At 41.9% G+C, this 25,296-nt stretch overlaps 1 protein-coding gene across 2 annotated transcripts in view; it reads left to right on the top strand.

Moving 5' to 3' along the window:
• The window catches only part of SPATA16 (spermatogenesis associated 16), a 302,953-nt gene that overhangs the window by 265,324 nt on the left and 12,333 nt on the right, over positions 1-25,296 (top strand). For both annotated transcript variants that reach the window (XM_020980514.1, XM_078147301.1), the window contains exon 10: positions 3,011-3,094. In XM_020980514.1, the coding sequence (XP_020836173.1) occupies positions 3,011-3,094 (84 nt within the window). The remainder of the gene's footprint in view (positions 1-3,010; positions 3,095-25,296) is intronic.

The raw sequence follows: 25,296 nt of genomic DNA, 5'->3' as shown, positions 1-25,296 counted from the left end.
GTTTGTTTTGTTTGTGACTACTCCTTACCCAGTATTATTCTCCATCTTGACTCCCTCTCTCCTTGTCAGCATACTTGTTGAGTTTTACATTTTTCTACACCAAATTCTTTGTGCATAGGTTCAACCCACTTTTGTCCATGTCAGATAAAAGTGAAGATCACTTGATCATTGTCCCCCACTCCTTTTTCCATATGTGTATACTCTTCTTGCATAGCTAAATTTTGAGAAATAGTTGTACCTTCTTCATTTCCATATTAGCATATATCTTCTACTATCTTGTTTCATTCCCACCTTAAAACTATCAGAACAGAACCAGTACTGCAGACACATTTCTTCTCTTTCATTAGATTATTAGCACTTCATCATCATATAACTCCACCTAATTATTCATATAAATTTATCTTTCTAGGTTTCTCTTGACTCTCTTGGTTGTATTTCAAAGCCCAGCTCTGGTTTTTTCATCTAGAGTGTTTAAAAATCCTCTATACTATTAAGACTCCTTTTTCCTTTGTCAGATCATACTCAACTTTGCAGGGTGAGTTGTTGATTGTAAACCTATATGTTTTGCTTTTTAAAATACTATCTTCCAAGATCTCTTCTCATTTACAATAGAAACTGCCAAGTCTTGTATGATCTGGACTATTGTTCTTTGGTACCTGAACTCTTTCTTTCTGGCTGCTGGCAGCATATTTTCTTTGATGAGGAAACACTAGATTTTGTCTATGACATTCATGAGACTTTGCTTGTGCGGCTTTTCAGGAAGTGATGATTCCTCTTTTCAGTTTGCCCTCTGGATTGAATAGATCTGAGAAGTTTTCATTTATGAATTGTTGAGCTCAGGCTTTTTTTAAATGATGATTTTCAAGGAATCCAATGATTTTTTAAAATTCTCTTTCCTGGACCTGTTTTTACAGATCAATTGTCTTTTATATCAGAATATTTCATATTTTCCCCTATTTCATTTAGTATTTCAGCTTTGTTCTAATATTTCTTATTGAGTCATGGAGTCATTAATTTCTGTTCTGGCTATTGTGGATTTTAGGGCATCTGTTATTTGGGTAAGGTTTGCAATTTTCTGTTCCAAGCTACTTATTCCCCTTAATGCTAATGATTATCTCCAATTTATCTTGTACATATCTTATTTGTACATAGTTGTCTACACCATTAGACTGCAAGTTCACTGAAGGCAGGGACTATGTTTCTGCTTTTCTTTGTATCCCCAGTGCTTAGAACACTGCCTGGAACACAGAAGAAACTTAGTAAATGCTTATTGACTTGTCTTGATTTCAGAGTCTTCATTTTATTTTGTATCACTCAATTTATTTTTTGCAAAGGCATCTGCATGGAGCAGTGGGTAGAGTATTGAGCCTATGGTCAGTAAGACCTGAGTTTGAATCCAGCTCAGACACTTACTAGTTGTGAGACCCCAGGAAAGTCACCTCACTTCTGTCTACCTCAGTTTCTTCATCTATAAAATGGAGGTAATAATAGCATTTACCTCCCAGAGTTATTGTAAGGATTAAATGAGATAATAAAGTGCTTAGCACAATACTGGCACATAATAGGTGCTATAAAAATGTGAGTTATTATTATTAAAGCCTTTCTGGAAAATCCATTTTAATTTGATTTTCTACTTAAAGTTATTGTGAGGTTGCTCTCTTCTTCGAGATTGGATTTAGGGGTAATCTATAATAATTCTTTATAGGGATTGATATCTCCTGCTACTCCTCTGTCCAGCCTTGGTTTCTGAATAGCGGCTTTGTGACATGGCCAGGCTCTTTCCTCTTGGATGGAGTGGGTAGCCTGATTTGGTCTCCACTTTGGTTCCAGCACTAAGCTTCACTCCTGGAATATCTACATACTTAGGTATTAGGAGTAGGTTTCGGTGCCCCCTTGAGATCTTGGAGGTTCAGAGGCTGGATCTTCAGGGTCCTCTGTGACATCTCATAACATGCTGCTGGGGATCTTGGAGCCCCTGGGCTTGGGGTGTACTAATCTGAGCACTTTCTCAATCTCATCATTTTATTGCTCGCAGGGTCCGTGCTGCAGGTTTCCAATCACCTTGGCTCTTTCCCATGGGAGTACTCTGCATTTGCTTCCTCTGAATGCAGAGCCTTTCAGGATACAAGTGTGCCTGGTCATTATGAAAGACTTTTTTTTTCAAATATGCATTCTTAAGAAACTCCTCCTGGGAGCCTCCATCTATTCCCTAGTGCTACACAGATAGTCAGCATCTAGTGGCTACTGGTTGGCTGGCCAATCTCCCTGGTACCCAACACTCAAAATGATCAGCCTCAGCTTCTAGGCTCCAGCATCATCAGGAAGTGAGCTGGTCCTTGCTGGGACCCTGTGTCTATGCCTGACCATGCAAAATTATTGCTTTTTACTGCATTGCTTTGCATCTGCATACGATGGTTTAAACCTAGAATTTGATTAGCCTTGTTCTTGGAAAATTAGAGAGTTTTTGCCTCATCTGATTGTTAGTGGCGTCTTAAAAAAGAGAGATCTTGTTCTTTTGAAACAAAAAGCCAGGGAAAGAACTTAAATGAGCTCCATCCTTTGAGAGGCAATAAAAACATCTCAATTTTACTGTTTTCCTCTAGTGAGCTTTTACATGATGCCGAGAATTATGATACATTAGCCTTGGGAGAAAATACTAAAAATCATCCATGTACTGCAGAGCATTCCCCAAGAGAATTTGGTACAGCCGCCGTTCTTTACAGCCCAAATCTGTTTTTACAAAACATCCACACTTCTTGCATTGAGGTCTATACGTGGAGGACAGATATTCTGGGGGAATTTTCTCAGCATTCAATATTTTATACCCATAATAATAGTGCTCAGCAGCGGCTGAGGCAGAGATATGAGGTGGCTACGCTTGCCCATCTGACGGCTGAGTAATAAAATCATCAGCGTACAAATGATTTTTTAATTAGGTTTTAATCTGTGCATTTAGAGAAGTTATTTCCGTGTGAATCCCACCCTGATCATCTTTATCTTGCCTCCACAGCTGCAATCGCTAATGTCAGATGCTATGGACACCCTTGAAGGAAGAAGAAATGATAAAGAGCGGGTGTGGAATAAAATACAGAAGGTAAATGAAGCTTTGCAGCTGGGCACAGCGGAGAGAGAGTGGCTTGCTCTGGGTCAATGTCCATTTGGGGTCAGTCACATCTGTTGAGAAGGTGGAAAAAAAGTTCTCTGGCTACTCTGTCCGGCTCTCTGCCCACCCCCAGCATCTAGTAGGGGTGTATTTATTCTATTGTGTTCCTTCAAGTCCCCTTCTTTTCCAACAGATTGTGGCTCTATGATTTCCTGGTTCTTCATTATCACACACTCCTGCATACTCCATTTTCACTATCTCCTTCCATCCCAGTCATTTTACTTTCTTTTTTCCTTCAGAGTCTTTCTTTAATAATGTTCTAATTCTTTTCTTTATTACACAAAGATAATGGCTAAGTTACTGGAGAAATGAGATCAGTGAGGTTCTGGTGGCAGGACTTCAATCCAGCTGTTTTATAATCGCCTCCAGACCCCAAGACACAGCCAGTCCTTTACAATGTAGTGTTGTACCTGCCACCCCCACCCACCCACCCATCACTACTGAGGAGGTGTTCTGGATAAGGCTATTCCAGGTCTGCAGCTACAAATCAAGTCTTTGGGGTCTTTAGGACCAAACTTGTGATTTCACCAGTGTAGGGAACTCTTGGTGAGAAACTTTCCCTTACAGGATCAATGGCCTGCTTTGTCACTTAGAGCTATAGGGAGTGGCTACCTGCGGTATAACTTGAGCCCAAAACCTTCCTCATGGATGCCAGCTCTCAACCCTCTATTCCATGCTACCTTTAAAAAAAAAAGACTATGGTAGGGGCAGCTAGGTGGCACAGTGGATAGAGCTCCAGCCTTGGAGTCAGGAGGACCTGAGTTCAAATCCAGCCTCAGATGCTTGACATTTACTAGATGTGTGACCCTGGGCAAGTCACTTAACCCTGATTGTGTCACCAGAAAAGAAAAAAAAAGACTATTGTACCCAGTATTCCCAGGCATTCTCCCATCCAAGTACTAACCTAGACCAGTGCTATTCAGTGTCCAAGATCAGAGGAGACCTTGGCATGTCAACCAGATCATTTTTTTTAAACTTGGACCTGCATTTCTGTTGGCATATGGAGCTCCCAGTGAGGAAACGCCCTATGTTGGCTTAGATGCACATCTGCCTAAAACTCACGTCTTAAAGTGTTGTCTAGGAAGGACCTCCCTGGTGTTCCTCATACACATCCCTCCATCTCCAGACTCTGTGCCTATTCACTTGCTGGTTCCCATCCCTAGACTGCTCTTCATCCTCACCACCATCTCCTGGCTACCTTGACTTCTGTCAAGACTCAGTGTAAATCTTACCTTCTAAAGAAAGCCACTTGCAGGTGCCCCTGCTGCTACTGCCCTGCTTTTGGGGTTGCCTTCCAATTCCACTATACATACATGTATACATATTTATACTATACTATATTATATATATAAATATATTATATATTATATATATATATTACTATGTTACAGTAATACCATATGGATTTTGTAACATAGTATAGTATGTATGTATGTGTGTGTGTGTGTGTGTGTGTGTGTGTATAACATACTGTATATTACTGTAACATAGACTTTTGTTGTTCAGTCATGTCCAATGCTGGCTGACCCTATGGACCATACCACATCAATGCTGTCCATGGCAAAGACACTGGAGTGGGTTGCCATTTCCTTCCCCAGTGGATTAAGGCAAACAGAGGTTAAGTGACTTGCTCAGGGTCACAGAACTAGTAAGTATCTGAGACTGGATTTGGACTCAGGTCTTCCTGACTCCAGGCCCAGCACTCTATCCCCTGAGCTATCAGCTGTCTCCATAACATAGCATAGCATGGCACAGTATAATATACACACGTGTATACATATCTGTACAGTAGAAGCGGGAGGTTATCTCAGAAGGAGGGCACTAGCAGCAGGGGCGACTGAGAGGGGCTTTCTATAACATAGTATGGCATGGTATGGTATGATATCAACATGTACATGTATGCATACATGTATAAATATACTGCTATAGTATAGCTACATTATGTTATGCTACATTATGTTGTTACTTTATGCTTGACTTCAGCCCATTTTCCAGACTGATTTCACATCATTCCTTTTATGGACTCCAGAATTCAGCCAAGTACAGAATATTGCATGTCCAGACTCTGTGTCTTTCCATGTGTGGAGGGCTGTCCCTCTTTGGATCCAGAGCTCCCATCATGGCTCAGCTCCAGTGCTCCCTCTTAAAAGGAGCCTTTCCTGATCCTGCCCGTGCTCTATCCACCAAAATTACTCTTTCTTTACTTTCTATGTCTTTTGTATTTCCTTACCTTCATACATGTAATGTCCGCTCAGTAGAACATAAGCTTCTTGAGGGCAGGGACTGTTCGCTTCTTATCTTGCTAGAGAGTCTCTTGTACATAGCAGGTTTTACCTAAAGGTCTGTTCAATTCAAGGTCTCATTGTTTTAAGAGTTTTACAAAGTTCTAGCAAATTACTCAGGTGCCTTTTAAATCAAGCAAGGGGCTGTGGGGGTGTTGCAAAGAGAAAGGGGGTGTCTCAAAGCCTCAAGAGGTTTGGTTGGTACATATAATTGTGAAACACCCAAAGCATGATTGGGCAAGAGATAGACAGTGACCTCGTCCCCTTGGCTTAACATTTGAGCTCGTTTAGAATCAGTTGCAGGATAGACACAGGTTGGCTATGTTGGATCCCCAAAGACTCTACAAGGAAGTAGATGCACCAGATTTGGAATGATGAAAGTCATTCATCACCCTTGGACTTCAGAGGTATCATATGATGGCCCATCCGCCCAGGGAGAATTTCCCCAAAAAAGCAAGAGCCTAGGAGAGAAAATATGAAGTTTGTCCATCATTGTAGGAGGGACCATGTGGAATCATGGATGGATATTTGTGTGTATGAGCTTTAAACATGGAAAGTAAACACAAAGTAGAACATGTAAGCAAGGAATTCAACTCAGGAAACACCTTATTAAACATCTACTATTGCTAGATACTGGCCATCCAATGCTAAAAAATTACATACTGTCTACTCCTTAGCAGGTCACATTCTAGGAGAAAGATTCAGTGGGAAAGAGTACCCAACTCAGAGTGCTGAACTTAAAATCATGGGACCTGGTTCAGATCCTTGCTCAACCACTAACTGCCTGCATCATCTCTCTGGGCTTCAGTGTTCTCTTCCGTGAAATAAGAGAGTCTCACCAGAAGGTCTCTAAGGACCCTTCCAGCTCACCATCCTTTAAGACACAGTATATCCAACAATAAATAGATACAAGAAAGGAAGCGATTGAGGGAAAGGAGAGAGAAATACTAAGGGCTCTGGAAAAGTCTGAGGAGGATAGTTAGGGAGTTCATTCAGTGTAAGAGGTTTAAACCTGTGTGACCAGTAGGATTGAAGGGAACATTGTTGAAGTGATGGGAGATAGATTTGATTGGCAGCTGGCTTTAGAATGGTTTGGAGAGGAGAAAGGAGGAGGTGGCCAAAGGATGGAGGAGGAGCAAGGTCAGAGATCTCATGCCAGAAGGAGGCACAACCATGGGCATCCTTGGCCACTAGGAAGGAAAGGTGGTTCAGGAATATGCCATTGGGTATGTTGCCCACTTTGGGTGAGAGAAGCAGGGAGTCTGTGCACAGACTTCTCCCTGTCCTCCCAAACCCCACCAGCATCTCATATCTACTTTGTAAAAAGCTATACGTATGTGTTGTCTGTCTTTTTAGAATGTAAGATCCCTGAGGGTAGGGTCATTTTTGATCCTTTCTGTAGATCACCAACACCTCCCACGTGCGAGGCACTTAAATGCTTGCTGACTGATTGATCCTTTGATACCTTGGACCATTATCCTATCAATTTGCCCAGATCTGTGACTGCATCTTAACCCTTTGAGAGACTGGTACCTAGATTTCCCATTAGCTGGAGGTTGTAGGCTATGTTAGTGCCTGTAAAGTATTTTTTCCATTGTTTGATTGGGAAATTTAATAGCATGCTGCTGAGATTCATATAACATCCCCTGTTTAAGAGAAGGTACTTGGAGTGGATAGAGCACCAGCCCTGGAGTCAGGAGGACCTGAGTTCAAATGTGATGTCAGACACATAATATAGCTAACTGTGTGACTCTGGGCAAGTCACTTAACCATAATTGCCTAGCCAAAAAGAAAAAAAGAAGAGGTGCTTGGTCTGGAAAGCCTAGATGAGCTGCTATCGGCATCAGAGGAGGGAGTTTCCACACTGAGAGTTGCTTGCAGTGCCAAAACCATGACCCCACTGTGAATCTATCCGAGTGTTTATAGGCAGCGAAAGACCTCTACGATGTGGGAGAACTCTGGCCACGTGTATGTGAAAGTTTAAATACTATGTAATACAGAGCAGGCCTCCCAAAAATGCTAATTAATGAGCATAATTTCACACAAAGTATTTTGCTGCTTAAATTTCTCATTCAATCCCAAGTTTTCCCTGGGTAGTGCGTCTTACCTGCTGCCACAGCCTGGAAACTGTAAAGTGGCCTGGGGCCGTTGAGCACCAGTGTGAATGTGCAAAGAGCAATCCACTCATATTGGAGAGTGCAAGCTCCTTGAGGCAGGAAGAGGTTCTCCTCTGTCTCTGTGTCTCTAGTGCCTAGCACAGTATCTAGTAAGTGCTTAATAAATGCTTGTCGATTGACTAATTGATGTGAAATGGGCCCCATCCTTTGTTCAGGACTGGTGGAGGGCATAAATACAGCGGGCTTGGTCACTTCCAACCTCCTGGCCTTTGCCCCTTTCTTTTCCTGCTGGTGATACTCTTATCCTATCCACTTCTGATGCTCAGTGGCCTCAACCTCCCCCCCTTCTTCCTATCAAAATGGGCTCTCAGGAAAAGATGAGCTATCATGGCACAGTGAGATTAACACTGAATTTAGAGTTAGAAGACCAGGCTTCCAGTTCCTGCAGGGCTATTTACTGCCTTGCCACTAGCCACTCTGGGCCACTACTTTCTTGTCTTTAAGATGAAGGTGTAGAACTGCACAGTGGTTAAGGCCCTTTCCAGCTCTTAAAACCTTGTGATCATCTTGAAAACTCATTTACACATAAATGGACCTTATAAACTCATGTATATAGGAATGACTAATAATAATTATGACCAGAAGAGCGTAGATTTGGAGCTAGAAGGAAACCTCTTCATTTTACTCATGGGGAAAATGAGAAAGGAAGGAACTTCCCCAAGGTTATTGAGTCATTTCAGTCTTGTCTGACTCTTCCTGACCCCATTTGGGGTTTTCTTGGCAAAGATCCTGGAGTGGCTTGCCATTTCCTTCTCCAGCTCATTTTACAGATGAGGAAACTGAGGCAAACAGGGTGAAGTGACTTGCCTAGGGTCACCCAGCTGGTAAGTGTCTGAGGCCAGCTTTGAACTCAGGAAGATGAATCTTCCTGACTCCAGTCCCTGTGCGCTATGGCCCAGTTACTCAAGCACTAAGTGGCAGTGCTGGAATTTGAGCCCAGTTCCTCTGATGCCAAAACCTATATTCTTCCCACTGTATTGCAACATGATTCCCCCTTAATTAGCTGTATTTTTTACCAGAAATTAAAAGTTTTCACCTAAATGACTTAGGTTAAATTCCAGTGGTATAATTTCAGCCATCACTCTTGGGGAGAGGATTTAGAGAGACAATGGAACTTTCAGAGAGATCCTGAAATCATAACCCATCAGTGGTCATCTGCTTTGCCTGTGTGTGAGCCTGGCCCTGACCACACCTTCCTAGGCAAGGCCATCTGTCAGGTCCTCAGGGCTAGGGTCTCCTACTTCCCACCGGTGGCAGAGCAGAATTCTGAGATCCTATATTACGTCACATTTGGGGGAAACTGGAATAGACAGCCCATTCCCAGTCACAAACTAGAGTATGCCCCAGAAAATCAGGGGAAGGGCAGAGGCAAAAAGCGTAGAGAAGCCAGGGACTCATGGGAGCCGACAGGCCACCTCACCTCACCTCCCACCATCAGGGGACTTGAAAGCAACCCATCTTCCCAAGAACCCTAGTAATGAACGTAGGTTTCCAACGTAGGTTCTTATAAAGTCTTTAGGAAGATGCTGGGGATAAGAAGGAGCAGGGAGTCCAATTTCTCCCAAGGGCTTTTAATTTGGTTAATGTGAATCCACCAAGGATTCTAGTATCACTTTCAGACAATTCCAGGAGCAAGTAAGTAATTTCCTCTTGGTGCAATAGAGTTCATTTGCATGTGCAAAAAGGAAGAAAAAAAATTTAAACCGTAATTATACGAGCTATACTATGTGCTCATTTTAAACCCTCTAGAAGTTGGTATCAACATCACTACCTCTGAGATCTGTTATTTGTAATAGAAACAGCTGTTGTACCTAATGAAAACACTTGAAATTTTCATTTGAAGCAACAGAATTATAGCGGCACCTCTAAGTTCCACGTAGTTAAAGGGTCTGTCAAAATTCTCATTACCTACCACAATTTTCAGGACTCCGCTTTGTTATAGGCCTATAAAAAAAAAACCTATCAGGAGGAAACTTGATTCATGAATGCTGACCTCCCAGATTCATTTCCATTCCTTTGATGTTTGACAAGAGAGCAAGGGAGGGTGCTTGAAATTCTGATTTTTTTTTTAACCTGATTTGCCAGGACTCTGGAGATTTTCTTGACTTCTCAGGATTTCCATTTCTTGCCAATTAGCTCATAAGAAAAAAAAATTGGTTATTATTTCAGGAAGCCATGATTGTATTTAAAATGAAATGAACTTTTAATCAGAATGTCTGAATACACCCTCTCTTCACCCCTATCTCTTATAAGTTCTGGCCACCTTCAGAGCACAGCTCATGGACCACTTCTCGCATGAAGCCTTTCCTGATCACTTCTTACCTGTGTGAATTTGGGCAGCTCACTGCTCTCCACGCCTCAGTTTTTATATCTATTAAATGAAAGGTTTAGATTAGATACCCTTTCGGACTCTAAATCCAATAATTCATCTATGGCCCTATGATCCCCATTTTCCAAACTGTTAGTGTTTTTTCTCTCTTTAAATTATTTTGTATTACTTTTTATATAGTTGGCATTTACTGTGGAAATGTTCATAACAATAACAATAATAATCTGCATTTATATAGCACTTTAGGGTTAGCAAAACACTCTACAAATACTCTCTTTTTAGCCTATTTATCCAATTTTATCCTCTATGCTGGTGATTCTCAACCTTATTTTTCCAGCCCTAACTTCTTGACTGATCTCCAGACTCACATCTCCAACTACCTTTCAGATATCTCCAACTGGATGTCCAGTAGACATCTGAAACCCAATATACTTAAAACTGATCTCATTATCTTTCAAACTTCCCTATTACTGTTAAGGGTGCCACCATCCTCCCAGTCCCCCAGGCTCATAACCGAGCTGTCATCCTTGACACTTCACTATCTCTCATATCAAATCTATTGCCAAGGCCTGTTAATTTTACCTTTGTAACATCTCTCAGATATGTTCCCTTCTCTCCTCTGACACTGCTTCCCCTCTAGAGCAAGCCCTCATCATCTCATAACCTGGACTATGGCAATCTGCCTGCTTGAAATCTTTAGCTATCCAAATCCATTCTCCATTCAGCCACCCAGGTAATTTTCCTAAAACTCAGGTCCAACCATGTCACCTCACACATACATACTAAAAAAACTCCAGTGGTTCCCTATCACTTCCAGAATCAAATATAAAATCCTGTGTTTGAAGTTCAAAACTCTTCATAACTACCCCCCACTTCTAGTCTTTTTACACTTCCCCTGCCACACACACACACACGCACACACACACACACACACACACACACACACACACACACACACATATACACACAGTATATTCTTAGGATCCAGTGACCCTGACTTCTGTACTATTCTAGGAACAAGACACTCCCATCTCCGCTCTGGGCACTTTTCCTGGCTGTCTCACATACCTGGAATGTTCTTGCTCCTTATCTCGCCCTCTTGATGGCTTCCTTCAAATCCCAACTAAAATCCCACCTTCTGCAAGAAGTCTTTCCCAGCCAACCCCTTTCAATTCCAGTGCCTTCCCTCTCCATTATTTCCTGTTCAGCCTATGCATATATAGTTTGTTTGTGTAGATTTGTTTGAATATTGTGTCCCCCATTAAATTGTGAGCTCCTCGAGGGAAGGGACTGCCTTTCACTTTTCTTTGAATCTTCAGTGCTTAGCATAGCTAGAGCTTGGCACGTAGTAAGTGCTTAAAAGCTTATTGACTGACTAACTGAACGACTGGTCCTCACAACAACCCTGGAAGTAGGTGCTATTATCACCCCTATTTTGCAGATGAAGAAACTAAGGCAGGTAGAGGTCAAGTGACTTGCCCAGCAACCCACAGCTAGTAAGTGTCTAGTGCCATATTTACACTAAGATTTTCTTGACTTCAGGTCCAAAGCTCTATCCATTGTGCTATCTTGAGGGCAGAGATTGTGTTCATTTTGTCCTTGTATCTATCTCCAGTGCCTTGCGTAATTCCTTGCACGTAGTAGGTGAATAAATGCTTATTGAATTTAATTGAACTGAGTTTGCTGGTCTGATCGTTTCAATGAGGAAAAATGAGTTATTGTATCAGTGGAGGAGACTTGATGGCTGTCATATTAAATTCAGAGAACTTACAGTTCCCCATATGCAACCTTCCATCTTCCCCCCTCACCAATCCATCCTCCACACACAGTTATCAAAAAGGTGATTCCGAAACCCAGAACCCCCTTCCACATGATGTCAGTTACTGCCCTTCCTTAGGTGAACGAAGGCTTCAGGGAGATTAAGTGGCAGAGGAGAAGCCCAGAGACCAGCTCTAAGTGAAGGGGGGGCATCTTTCTCCTTGGCATTTTCAGACCTTAGAAAAACACTCTTTTGGGAAGATAGAAAGCCATAGAGATTCATATCAACTAGAGACCAGAGAAGTTTTTCTCATTTAGTCCATTCTCTGATACATCCCCTCTGTAATATGTCACGAGCACCCCGTGCCATGGATTGAGCCTTGTAAGATGCCGGAGATGTCACATTAACTAACTCCCTCTGCACATGGGTCTGCCGATGGATGTGAGACATTATTAAATGAACTTCATCAATAAGAAAGAAAAGGAATTAAGGGGGATAAATGACAACAAAAAAGGTTTAAACAGGCTTAAGAATATTTAGAAAAGTTATCACGCTGTGCAGTGATTCCAATTGCTCCTGCTTTAAGAGCAGGGGTCCACAATGGACGGGGACTGTCCCAGCTCTCATCCAGATGCAGTCCCCCAAGTTTCTGCCCTGAGCTCTCTTTTCATATCTCTTTAATCTCTCTCTCTCTCTCTCTCTCTCTCTCTCTCTCTTCTCTCTCTCTCTCTCTCTCTCTCTCTCTCTCTCTCTCTCTCTCCCCATGAGTTCAATTATCATCTCAACTCAGGTCTATATATCCAGTCATAGTCCTGCTTGTGAGACATTTCAAACTAGATGTCTCAAAAGAATTTCAAACTCATTAGGTCCAGAACAGAACTCATCATCTTTTCTCCAAAACTTATCCCTCTTCCAAACATCCTTATTTCTGTTGAGGGCACCACCATCCTTCTAGATACTAAGTCTCACAGCCATTCCAACTCCTCATTCTCTCTCATACCACATACCCAATCAGTTGCCAAGTTTGTCTCCTGTACTTCCACAACATCTCTTGCACCTGTCCTCTTCTTTTCCCTCATTGGAGCATTTTTTGTATGCATGTTTTACACCCTTAGAAAAAAAAATTCCAAGTTTTTTTTCTTTTGTTTTCGTTATGCTTCCTGTTGGTCCATGATGCTGGCTGAAGCATAATGAACCCAAATTGATGGAATGGTATCATATTATTCTGCTGCTTTTACATATCTTTCCACTGAACATCAAACCTGAGGCTGATTACACCATGCCCATGAGGTTCTCAGCAATCCTTCCAGCTCTGTGGTCATCAGTGATCTCAAATCCACCAATGTTACCATGCTTTCTTATAGTTAAGAACTGGACAATTACTTTAGAACACAATCTAATGAGAACCTAGAATTTTCCTCACTCCTTTGCATTGCTGATGCTTTGAGGACACCAGCCAGGAAGTTCATGTACGTCATAGTGGCATCTCTACAGGTGGCTGGAAGAGAAGAAGATGGGTGAGCACAGAGGAATATAGGGCTAACTGTCCCTGGCCACAAGTTAGTTCAGGCTTCTATATAGACTCTGATGATGGTCCCCACATGGTCTCAAGTCTTTCTCCACTCCAGTCCATCTTTCACATAGCTGTCAAGTTATTTTCCTAAAGCATACACTTGAACACAGCAGTCCCCTGCTCACTAAACTTAATGACTCTCAATTACTTCTAGGATTAAGTACAGATCCCTCCACTCGGCATTTAAAGCCTTTAAACAGGCAACCTGTTACCAACTTACCTTTTCAGACTTATCATACATTATTCCACCATTCTGTGGTCTAGCCCAACTAGCTTTCTTGCCATTTCTCACCCAGGACACTCTACCACCTTCATGCCATCGCAGAGGCTGTCTTACATGCCTGGAATGCATTCCCTTCCCACCTCCAACTCTAAGAACCAGTAGTTTCCTTCAAATTTATTTTTTGTAATTATTTGTATGAATTTATATTTTACATACGAATATGTTGACTTCCCCATTAGAATGTAAGAATTGTTTCATTTTTTACCCATCACCTAATAGAGTACTGACACATAGCAGCTTGTTTGTTGATTGATTAATCAATGTAAGTACAATGGATGGATGGATGGATGGATGATGATAGGTGGATGAATGATGGGTGAATAGATGGGTGGATGAATAGACGCTGAAGATTTAAAGAAAGCTCAGGAGGGTCAAGAAGTCCTATAGCTTGGAGTAAATGAATATAAACCTAGATCTGGTTTCCTTCATTTCATTTGTTTATCCATCACAGCATGACAAAATTCATTGATCCAATTAGCATTTGTCAAGTGCCAATTATGTACCAGGCACCGTGCTATATGCTAGAGATACAAAGACAAAAGTAAAACAACTCCTGCCTTCAGGGAGCTTACCATTCTACTGAGGGAAAACGTGTATAGAGAAAAGTCAAATGCAAAATGTATTTAAATTTAATTCAGCTTCTGGGATTCTTTTCTTCCAATAACCTGTTGGCCCCCATGAGATCTTTCATTTCTTTCTTTCTGAAAATCTAAAGAACCGTTAGTTGTCTTACCATGTTTGTGGTACATGATGACATTTTAAGATTCCACAGCAAATTAAAGGAATGTGGTAAATGTTTCTAGACACTGTGAGTATAGTCTGGTTATTATCTCCTTTCTTGAAATTCTCTGACACCTTCTCAATTTGGGAGGCACTGAACACTGCCAGCTTTTTCAGATGACCCATGAATACCTGCTAGTTAACGTCCTCTGTTAATGTGGGAGATCCACATTCCAGCCTCAAGACACACGAATGGTTGTGTGTTTGAGATGGGCTCTCTTTGGATAAAGGGGCTTTTTCACCCTCTCCTTCCCTCTCTTTCTTTCTCTCCTGAATGCCAGAACTGGACTGGGAGTCTAAAGTTGTGTGTTCTGGTCCAAGCTATGATGCTAATCAGCCATATGTCCTTGGCTAGTCATTTAACCTCACTCACCTTCATCTCTCCATCTGTAAGAATGGCAAGGTTGGGTCAGGTTGATCTGTAAGGTTTCTCCAGACTCTAAAACCCTATGATTCCGTGGAGTCTGGACCTCCATGGGTGTCTTCCTCTGATGTTCCTACGTGGCATAGAAATGACCATGAATCCTCCAAGGCCAGGCCAGGTCCTGCCGAGTTGGAAAGTCTTCAAGCACAGACATGTTGATGGACAGGTTATGCATCATTCTCATCTGCAGAAAGTAGGCCACCAAGCAACGGGTGTGGGAGGTGGGATGCACAGCGACAAGAAAGGCAATGTGGAAACAGAATAATTGCTGCAGTTGAAATCAGAAGACCTTGGTTCAAATCCCAACTCCACCATCTTCTGTGTGACCTTGACAGCCCCTCACTCAATCTCCACATTTCCTCATCTCTATAAGGAGAAGTTTATGTTAGCTGGCCTCTGAGTTTCCTTCCAGCTCTAAATCTCTAATGTTTTCATGTCATGTAGATCTAGGTTGCCATTCTTTCAGGAAGCAGCTAGAGGATGCTATAGTGCACAGAGCTCTGGGACTGGAGTCAAGAAGACTCATTTTCCTGAGTTCAAAGCCAGACTCAGACACTCACTAGCTGTGTGACCCTGGGCAAGTCACTTAACCCTATTTGCCTCAGTTTCCTCATCTGTAAAATGAGCTGGAAAAGGAAATGGTGAACCACTCCAGGATCTTTGCCAAGAAAATCCCAAATGGGGTCACAAAGAGTTGAACATGACTGAAAAATAACTGAACAACAGCAAAATCTTGACATTATTTTGTATTTCAGTTATTTCTCAAGAGAGGGCTGGCCTTGGAGTCAGCAAAACATGGGTTCAGTTCCAGCCTCTGCCACATGTGTGACCATGGGCAAGGGGTAATCTCTTTAGGCTTCAGTTTCCTCATTGGTAAAATAAGGAGGCTGAGATTTTCCAAATTTTCTTCCAACTCTAAATCTGTAAAGCAATGAGCTCAAGGAATCACTAAGACACGGAGAGATTGAGATCTTTTGGACAGAGGGAGTGTCCACATTGATGAAATCAGAGATCTTGTGATCACTGTTACTAAATCATAGGAAACCTGGAAATTCAGCCTGAAAGGGAACAGGAGAAAGGGCCTTTGAAGGAGAGCCAGAGGGGAGGGGTATCAGGGCATCAGGATGGCTTGTCTCTTGTTCTTCGTGCCAAACTACATGGTGGTTAAACCACATCCCATGTTCAGCTCAGAGAAAACCTCCCTGCACTCCACCTACAAAGCGTGGACCACTCATCTGATGGGCCAGTATTCAAAGTCAGAATTTCTGAATGACAGAAAACATGGGCTTCTTAACACAGCATGCCTTGGTCATTGATGCAAAGCTTAATCAAGTAAAATGAAACCTTGCCATTTCAAAAGAACAGCAGACTGCTATTATCTCCAATGAGAAGGAATATGTTTCTCCAAGTTTTAACCAGTGTGCAACTGTAGCACAGCTCATTCCAGCAAATGCAGCCCAGGTCAATTCTGTTTCCTTTTGCCACTTTAAAAATGGCCCTACCGTCACCCACAAATGCTTTTGGTTTTCATTGGCTCCTTCTGAAATGTCATTTGGTGATGGACTAATTCAGTCTTTTAAGAGGGAGATGGGCAAGAACTGTATGTCACTAAGCAACTCTAGTCTATGTTTGAATGTTGATGGGAACAAAACAGGGGATGGGAAAGAGAGGATGGGAAGTAAAGAGGAGTTGGGAGGGGTGAAAGAGGGAGAGAGAGAGAGAGAGAGAGAGAGAGAGAGAGAGAGAGAGAGAGAGAGAGAGAGAAGGAGGGGGAGAGAGAGAGAAGGGGGAGAGAGAGAAGGAGGGGGAAGAAAAGAGGAAGAAGAAGGGGAGAGAGAGAGAGAGAGAGGCATTTTATTTACTGGTGCATCAGCATTCCAGAAAGTATTCCAAGATGGATTGCCCAAGCTAGCCTATCATTCACCTGCAGGACTTCTGGCAGGCTAACGTTTGGGCCAGGCACACAGTGGCAGCTGTTTGTCCCAGGAATTGCAGCCTTCTTTTCAAAAATTCAGCAGTCATGTCACTCATTTGCAAGGAAGCGTTACTAGCAATCAGGTTTCTCCTGTGTGCTTTGTTTTTTAAGGAGTCCCCAAAGCTTTAGAGCAGTTTGGCTGTGCATCCGCTCAGCTTCCAGGGATGGGCCTTCTCATTAGCATGGCTCAGCATTCCTGGAGAGCAAGGATTTTTAACCTGGACTCCATGGTGAACTTGGATGGGGAAAAAAAAATGACACCTTCATTTTCACTAGCCTCTAACGAAAAATGTATGTTTCCTTCAATTGTTTAAAACTGGTATTCTAAGAAGAGGTCCATTGGCTCCATTGGACTTCCCAAGGGGTCTGTGACACCCAAGAAAACCCTGATCTAAAGGATTGTGCTTTAGAAGCTAAAAGGATCCAAGTGTGGCATGAGCCATTTTTGTCTAGGAAACTTTAGGTGATTGTGTTTCTAACCAGCCAAAAGCCAGGGGGCATTGCCTGCCCCCTTCCCCCTGGGAGGAATAGGGCATCCAGGTGAGTGAGAAGGAAGAGGGGATGCAGTAGAAAGCTTGGTGAACTTATAGGCATGATACCTGAGTTCTAGTCCTAGTTTGCTTTTTATTAGCTGTGTGACCTTGGGCAAGTCACTTTGTAGCTCTGTGCCTTAGTTTCCTTCTCTGTAAAATAAAGGATTCTACCACCAGACAGAAAAGTATTGGACTCAAGGCTTACACTTTTGGATATGATAACAGCATGGATTCATTTTACTTCACTGTTTATTTGTTATAAGGTTTTTTTTTCTTTATCTAGATTTTTAATTGGGAGGAGCTACAGGAAGGAGGAATTAAGCAATAGTAATACCAAAAAGAGACCACTGAAACATTTTTAAAAGCATGGAAGAAAACAGAAGGAAGTTTAGAAGAAAGCACAGACAGGGATATTTTGGAGAGTAATATGTGAAATTTTTTCCCCAAAGCAAACACTATGAAATGGAGATTTCTGGTTTCATATGCAATCTTCTTTTTATGTTCTGCTTTGTATATGGAAATGCTCTCTGTTTTTGGTGTTAAAGTTCAGAAAAAAAGAAAAATAAAGTCAAATGAAGGATTTGGACAAGATGCCCTTTTAGGGCCCTGCCAGCCCTGATCATATTATAACCCCTGCATTTATTAAGCACCTACTATGTGTCCAGCACTGTGCTAGGCCTTGAGGAAACAAAAAGAGAGAGAGGGAGAGAGCACACCATCCTCCACACAGTGGCCAGAGTGCTACGCTAAAGTTTAGGTCTGACCTAATCACTCGTCTTTGAACAAACTCCCCTGACCCTGGGCAGGTCACTTAAATATTCTGAATCTCGATTCCCTCATCTGTAAAATGAAGGACTTAGATTCAACAGCCTCAAAAGTCTCTTTTAGCTTATTTTCTCCTAGTTCAGAGGTTCTGAACTTTTTTGGTGTCATGGACCCCTTTGGCAATTTGTTGAAGCCTGTAGACCTACTAAGCGAAGATACCTACATAGAGGACCAAAAGGTAAATGAATGTTTATTGACCCTGTAAACCTTTGGATTCTTGACATCAACTCCCATTTTTCCACCGCTACTGCTATTACTATGGAAATGGAAGTGTACAGTGCTAGCGCTCTGCCAATGGTGTTTTGGAGAACCTATACTCACCACCACACCATGCTTTGGGCTTTTGTGGAAATCACCTCAAATGAAACTGGAAAGACAACAAAGAGAGTGAGGACAGAGCCCCGCCAGGATTCTCTAATGAACTAGCCATGTCCAATAGCAGTAGAGCCATCACATTCTGAATCTTTAACACCTCGTTTCCTGTTATGCCCAGTGAGGAAGTGGAAATGACATGTAGGACAATGAAATAAAGGAGAGTTCTGGATGTTCCTGTCTGTGTCCATTTGAGCAAATCACTTAACCTGCCCTGGCCTTGGCGTCCTCATCTGTAAAATGAGGAAGCTGTACTGGTTACCTCTACCATCCCTCCCAACTCTAAATCTATGCATCTGTGAGCTCAACTAGACCAAAAATACACAGAATAAATTCATGCTATAGAAAGAACACGCAGTAACAAGGGGTATACTGGAGCCAGCCCACACCAGCTCACGAGAGCCAATCGTTAAAGTTTCAATGTGGTTATTTGCATCTTTGAAATTGGCAAATTGTTGGGGCAGGTAGGTGGCACGGTAGATGGAGCACCAGCCGTGGAGTCAAGAAGACCTGAGTTCAAATCCGCCCTCAGACACTTGACACTAGCTGTGTGACGCTAAGCAAGTCACTTAACTTCAATTGACTCACCCCCCAAAAAATTGGCAAATGTTACAAGTCAAGGCTTGGGTGATCATTTTGTTGATTAGAAAATATTAATAATACCTATTAAACTTAAGAGTGTATCATGGGTACATTTTCCCCCAGAGACCCAGTTGTTGAACAATTACCAGCACACATGAACAGTCTCAGTGCTATACTAATCACCATAAAATGTTTAGGAATAACTCCAACATGTTGGTTAGCTGCCCTACAGAGAATCCATGAGAGAATGGGGATACAATTTACACAGAATGAAGAAGTATGAAGGGAGGTGATCTGCCCTCACAGAGTACCCACACTGATGAGATTCTGGATTCATTGATATATAACCCATCCATCAGGTGGTACTGATGAGCAAGAATGGCTAAATTGTAAATCATCCTAGCCTGAGCGGGGGAAGAATTCATTTCCTCCTCCCTCATTGAGATGTGACTTTCTTTCCTTTTTTATATATGCTGTCCTCTTTTTAGTTTACTTATTTCTTTTTTATATTATATCATATTATCTCTCTCTCTCTCTCCCCCCAAGTAATTTTTTTTAAACCTAGGAGAAAAAAATCAATGCATGTCTGTATAGTCCAGCAAAATGAATTCCTACTATAGTCATGTTCAAAGATGTTTGTCTCTTTCTGCATTTTAAATTCATCACCTCTGTGTCCACAGGTGAGTGGAATGTGTTAGCTCTGTTCTTTTGGACCCGTGGTTTTATCATTGCATTGACCAGAGTTCTAAAGCTTTGAAAGTCATTTTTCTCTAGAATGTTTTCATCATATAAATTGTTCTCCTAGTTCTATTCATTTCACTCTGCATTAGTTCATAGAAGTCTTCCAAGAGTCCTCTAGAATTTCCCCTTTCACCATTTCTTATGGCACAATAATATTCCATTACATTCACATGCCATCATTGGTTGCACCATTCCCTGATAGGAGGACCTCCCATAGTTTCTAGTTTAAAGCTACTGAAAAAAAAAAAGGCTGAAAAAAAACCCCAGCCCTCTCTGAAGAGCTGCTTTGCACTTGTGGGTCCCTTTCCTCTTTCTTCAATATCTTTGATGTGTAGGGGTGTGGCTTTCTTTCCCAGCACTTTACTCCACCCCACCCCCACCCCCACCCCTTTGTGGAGATAAGAGTTTTCCTGAAATCCTGAAATCTTGAAATCCTCTAGGGGTGTGACTTTCCTTTCAAACCCAGCCAGCCAAAATGGCCACCCCTGCCAAACTCACTTGCTCCACCACTTCGCGTGTTCTTTCAGCTAGCTCTCGTCTCAGGGGGATGCAGCCTCGCAAATTGTTATTTTCCTCCATCTCCCGCACTCCCATCACTGATAAATATGTAGCTGGTGAACCCCCAGCCAGATTGCTCTAGCAGATCCAACTTGGATTTACAGATCCTCAATAATTTAAACGTGCTTCCCTTCTGGGTTTGTTCTCCTTCCTTTCCTAATCTCATCACATGCATTCATGTATATAGAATTGGCTCAGAATCAAATAACACTCCAGCTTTTAATATAGTGTCATAAGCATGTCAAGAAAACCAAACAATACCCCTTTAGGAGTTAATAGTTCTCAATATAGGCTTGCAGACATGATATGGGGAGGGGGGAGAAAGAAACTGTGTGACTAGCTTACCTTTCCTTCCAATCTGCTGGGGAATGGAGAAAAGCAAGGGAATAGATAAGGCAAATAAAAAAGGCAGGTGGACCCTCATTCCTGCCTCACAGATGAGTGCTGTCCAGATCTAGGGCATCCTCCCTTTCCTCTCAGTATCTTGAGCTGGTAGGGCTCCTCCTCAGTGCCTTGGTCACAGGGAACAATAAGACAGCTGGAGCATAGCTCAAGCCATGGTGGAAAAGTTCAATGTGAGGAGGAAGGGAAAGGAAGAAGCATTTTGTAAAGCACCTTGTATGTGTCAAGCACTGTGCTGGGCACCTTACAACTATCTCATTTGATCCTCATAATAACCCTGTGAAATAGGAGCTAGTATCTTCATTTTACAGTTGAAGAAACTGAGGGAAACAGAAGTTCGGTGGCTTGATTCTAGCAGGGACACTGTTCTGGCTCCTGCTTGCATCATTATCCGCTATCTTTCAGGTCAAGTCTCTGGTCATCTTCACACAGCTGGGGGCAAGGAAGGGAGGGAAGGAGGGACTTACAACCATTTAGAGCTGTCCAGAAACGGGATGGGCTTCCTCAGGAGACTGTGGGTTCCTCTTTCTAGAGCTGTTCAAGTAAAGGCTGGATGACAATCAGTGATTTACAATCAGAGATTTCTGTTCAAGTGTGGGTTATGCTAGATGGTCTCTGAGGACCTTTCCCCCCCTAAGATTCTAGAGTCATCTGAACGTTCACCTATATACAGAATTCCTTCCCACGTGATGCCATTCTTCCTGTCTTTGATTATTGGTCACTTTAGTACTCAGCATACATTGCCACAGTGGATTCTCTTTGATTATTTCCCAACGTCAGTCAATGTGTATAGATGCCCTACATTCCTTCAGTATCAATGAACTGTGGTAAAACTTCAAAGAAATCCATTGGAATTCCATTTTGGGAATAAGAAAGGAAAGTAAATCAACCTACACCCCCCCAGACACACACACACACACACACACACACACACACACACACACACACACACACACACTGAAAAAGAAGAAAGCAAGAAAATAATCCAAGCCACCAGGATCCAATAAAACCCTCTTCTTTGGCATTTAAACTTCTTACAACCTGACCCTTCCCTACTTTTCCTGCCTCCCCAGGCTTCCTGCACATCTCTCCCCTCTGTGGGCTCTGAAACCCAACCACACTTGCTTGTTTTTTCTCATAGTCAACATCCCACCTCCTGTTACCATGCCTTTAAAATGGTGATCCTTTAAGCCTAGAATGCCTCCTTCTCTCTGCATCTTGGAATTCCTGACTTCCTTTTGAGATTTAGGTCGTTGTGCCTCCCTTCTACAAGAAAAGAGATTTTTCTGATTCCTCCGGCGGCCAATGCACTCCCTCCTAAACCTACCTGGTATTCATTTGGCTTATATTCTGTATATATCTCTATCTACACAGGTTGTCTTCGCTAGTAGAATGTGAGCTCCATCACGGAAGTGATTTCACCTTTGTATCTCAGTGCTTAGCTCAGTGCCTTGTATGGAATAAGCACTTAATAAATGCTTGTTGGCTGACCCCCAGAAATAATAAAACTGCCAGGAACTTTAGAATAGTTCAGATAAGAAAGAATATATATATTATATATACACATATATATTACATATGTTAAGATATATTGATAACTTTCAACCCTATGGGCTTATCCTAGGAAAAGGAGCTGTGGAAGGAAATGGTAAAATCCAAATATGCATCTTCAAAGTTGGGGGTGGGGGAGGTATTTAAGAAGCATGGGTATGTCTTCATTTCTAGAACTGGGCTTAGAAGTTTTAATCAACACTTAAGCAGCCTGCATGAAGCCAAAATGTAGCTTTGGGCACCCTGGAAAACCTTGTCATTTCTCTGACCAAGGACAGTCTGACAGGTCCAAAAGTCTGCTACTCATTGCTATTTCAAGACCATCTCTTTTTGGCATGACACAAAGACCTTGCCAATGACAGAGATAGCTTAAATACAGTTCAACTCCAAAGCATCCTCCCAAGCCTTACAGTGATTGTATGGGAGCATGTGGACTCAGTGTACTTTTCTTAGCCACCTTGTGAATGTCTTTATCTGACCTACTGGACTATAAGCTCTTTGAAGACAGGAGGAATGTCTTATTTATTTTAGGATCTTGTCTAGCACTCAACACGGTGATTTTCAGAGAGCAGGTGCATCACCCATGTTGAATAAATAAAAAGAATGAGTAAATGAAATGAATGAATGAAATAAACCCTTTGCTCTCCCACAAAGGGGCAAAGAGCAAAATGAGGTTACTACAACACAAACTGGAAATTACCCTATTCTTTTCAAACTTATCAATAATTCTTACATTTATCTCACACACAAAAATCTGTTTAAAAATATGTATTTCCAAAGGGTAGTTTAAGTAAAGAAGGAAAAAGAAAGGTCTCTAGATGGGAGGAAGCGGTCAAAAAATATTTAATCTCATTTTTGACTGAAGAATAAGCTTGCGATTCATCCTTGAAGTTAATCTTTTTCTATTACCAAAAGAGAGGCTTGGCTTTGCAGCTAGCATTTTATTGCATTTATTTTATATATTAAAATATTTACAGTTCTTTATAATTTGGGAGAATAACAGAAGAGCAGTGCCTGCCACTTGGTAGCTAAACGAACCATAGGACATCTTCCATTCTGCATTGAAAGTGGGATTAATATATAGTTCAGAGCAATTGACTGGGAGCTCATTCAATCATTTATAGTGTACTCATTATACCTTTCATCTTTTCAAGAAATACAAGAATGAAAGTGCCTCTACGTGGCCCTACAGGAAGACAGTGGTCTTTCATCATCCCCTTTATGACTTAAAAATGGTGCATGGGGAGGAGAGGAAAAGCCAGGGTTTTTAAAAAGAAAAAAAAAACACCTAAAAAAAAACCAAACAAGCAACCTTCATCTCATCAAACCTTCAGGTCTCTATGTGATTTTAGTAGCCACCTGCTAAAAGTGGGCTTTCTATTTGAAATAAAATGAGAAGGGCAGGGAGCTGATTTCTCTGAATTCATAAAGATAGCTTATAATCAGTGAGGCATTTGAAAGGCAAATCCATTCACTTCAACATTTCTTAAGTGCCTATCAACCAACAAGCATTTATTAAACATCTACTATGTGCCAGGCCATGTACTAAGCACTGCGGATAGAAGGCCAAAAGGGAAAAAAAAAAAAAGACAGTCCTTACCCATAGGGAGCTGGCATTCTATTGGAGTTGGAAGGAGGAGTTTGCAACAGGTACACAAATAATTAAATGCAAGGTGTATACTAAGTAATTCAAGGTAATTTCAAGCACAAGCAATGGGGGGACCCACCCTGGCAGTAGGGTGGAGAGGGGGATGAGGATCAGGAAAGACTATGCAGGAGGGGGCACTTGAGTAGTGCTTTTAAAAAAGTTAAGGAAGTGGATAGAGCACCAGCCCTGGATTCAGGAGGACCTGAGTTCAAAGTCGGCCTCAGACACATAACACTTACTAGCTGTGAGACCCTGGATAAGTCACTTAACCCCATTGCCTAGCCCAAAACAAAAAAAGTTAGGGAGTCTGTGAGGCAGAGGTAAGGAGGGAGGGCATTCCAGGCATGAGCAACCCACCTGTGCAAAAGTATGGACAAGGAAAATGAAATGCCATGCCTTGGAAACAGCTATTAGGTCACTGTTACTGAAGAGAGCTTGCAAGTGACACCTGCCATCAGATTGAGTTGATGTACTGGTTAGTTTTCCTAGATGTAGTTTTCTTTCTTTTTGTTTTGTTCTCTCTCTTGCCTTCTGTCTTTTTCATTCCCTGTTAAAAGCAGCAAATCTCTAGGGGAAGATGGGTATATGCAGGGTGTCCCCAACTTTAAACTTTAATAGCCTAAAATTGCACTAAGACTTTTGGAACAACATGCACTAGAAAATCAAGGCAATGTAAAAAACAAAAGATAGGATTTAAAAGAAGAAAAAAAAATAAGAAAAAATAAGTGTGAAGGAGAGAGACTTCTGGATTTGATATGAGAGAATGTGGCTTCTGCTACTTAGAATCTCAATGACCTTGGTTAAATGATGTCCCTCTACCAGTCTCTATTTCTTCATCTCTAAAATCAGAAATTCCAACTAGATGATCTCCAGGATGATTTACAGCTCTAAGAGTCCCATAATGCCTTTCAGATTATCTCATTTGATCATTAGGACCATCCTGTGAGGTAGGAAGTACAAGTTACCATTAGCTCCATTTTAGAGATGATGAAACTGAACATCACTTCATGAAGAGAATTTCCATTATGGCAGAACCAGTCAGTCCAGTCCTTTCTCCACCACTCCACGCTGTCTCTTCCTCTGTACGTAGGTGCAGGAGAAAATGCCTTCTCTTATAAAACGATGTGTCACTGAGCACATCTTGAAGCTGCCCCGGACTCTTGGTGGATAGGTAGTGAGCAACTGCTCAACTTCAGAAGGAATGTTGTTTCTGTCATTTGGGCTTAATAAAGAGATCGTAAAGCACAGAGAATACTCCAGTGCTAAGCCATGAGAGTGCATCTGACCCTCTCCAAGGCAACAAAAGCTGTTTCATAAAAAAATAAAAATAAATGAATGA

The sequence above is a fragment of the Phascolarctos cinereus genome, unplaced genomic scaffold (genome assembly GCF_003287225.1).
Source record: "Phascolarctos cinereus isolate Bilbo 61053 unplaced genomic scaffold, phaCin_HiC Scaffold_7;HRSCAF=346, whole genome shotgun sequence".
NCBI classification, from domain to species: domain Eukaryota; kingdom Metazoa; phylum Chordata; class Mammalia; order Diprotodontia; family Phascolarctidae; genus Phascolarctos; species Phascolarctos cinereus.
The sequence above is the reverse complement of the archived record's forward strand: the minus strand, read 5'-3'. Positions and strand labels throughout refer to the sequence as shown.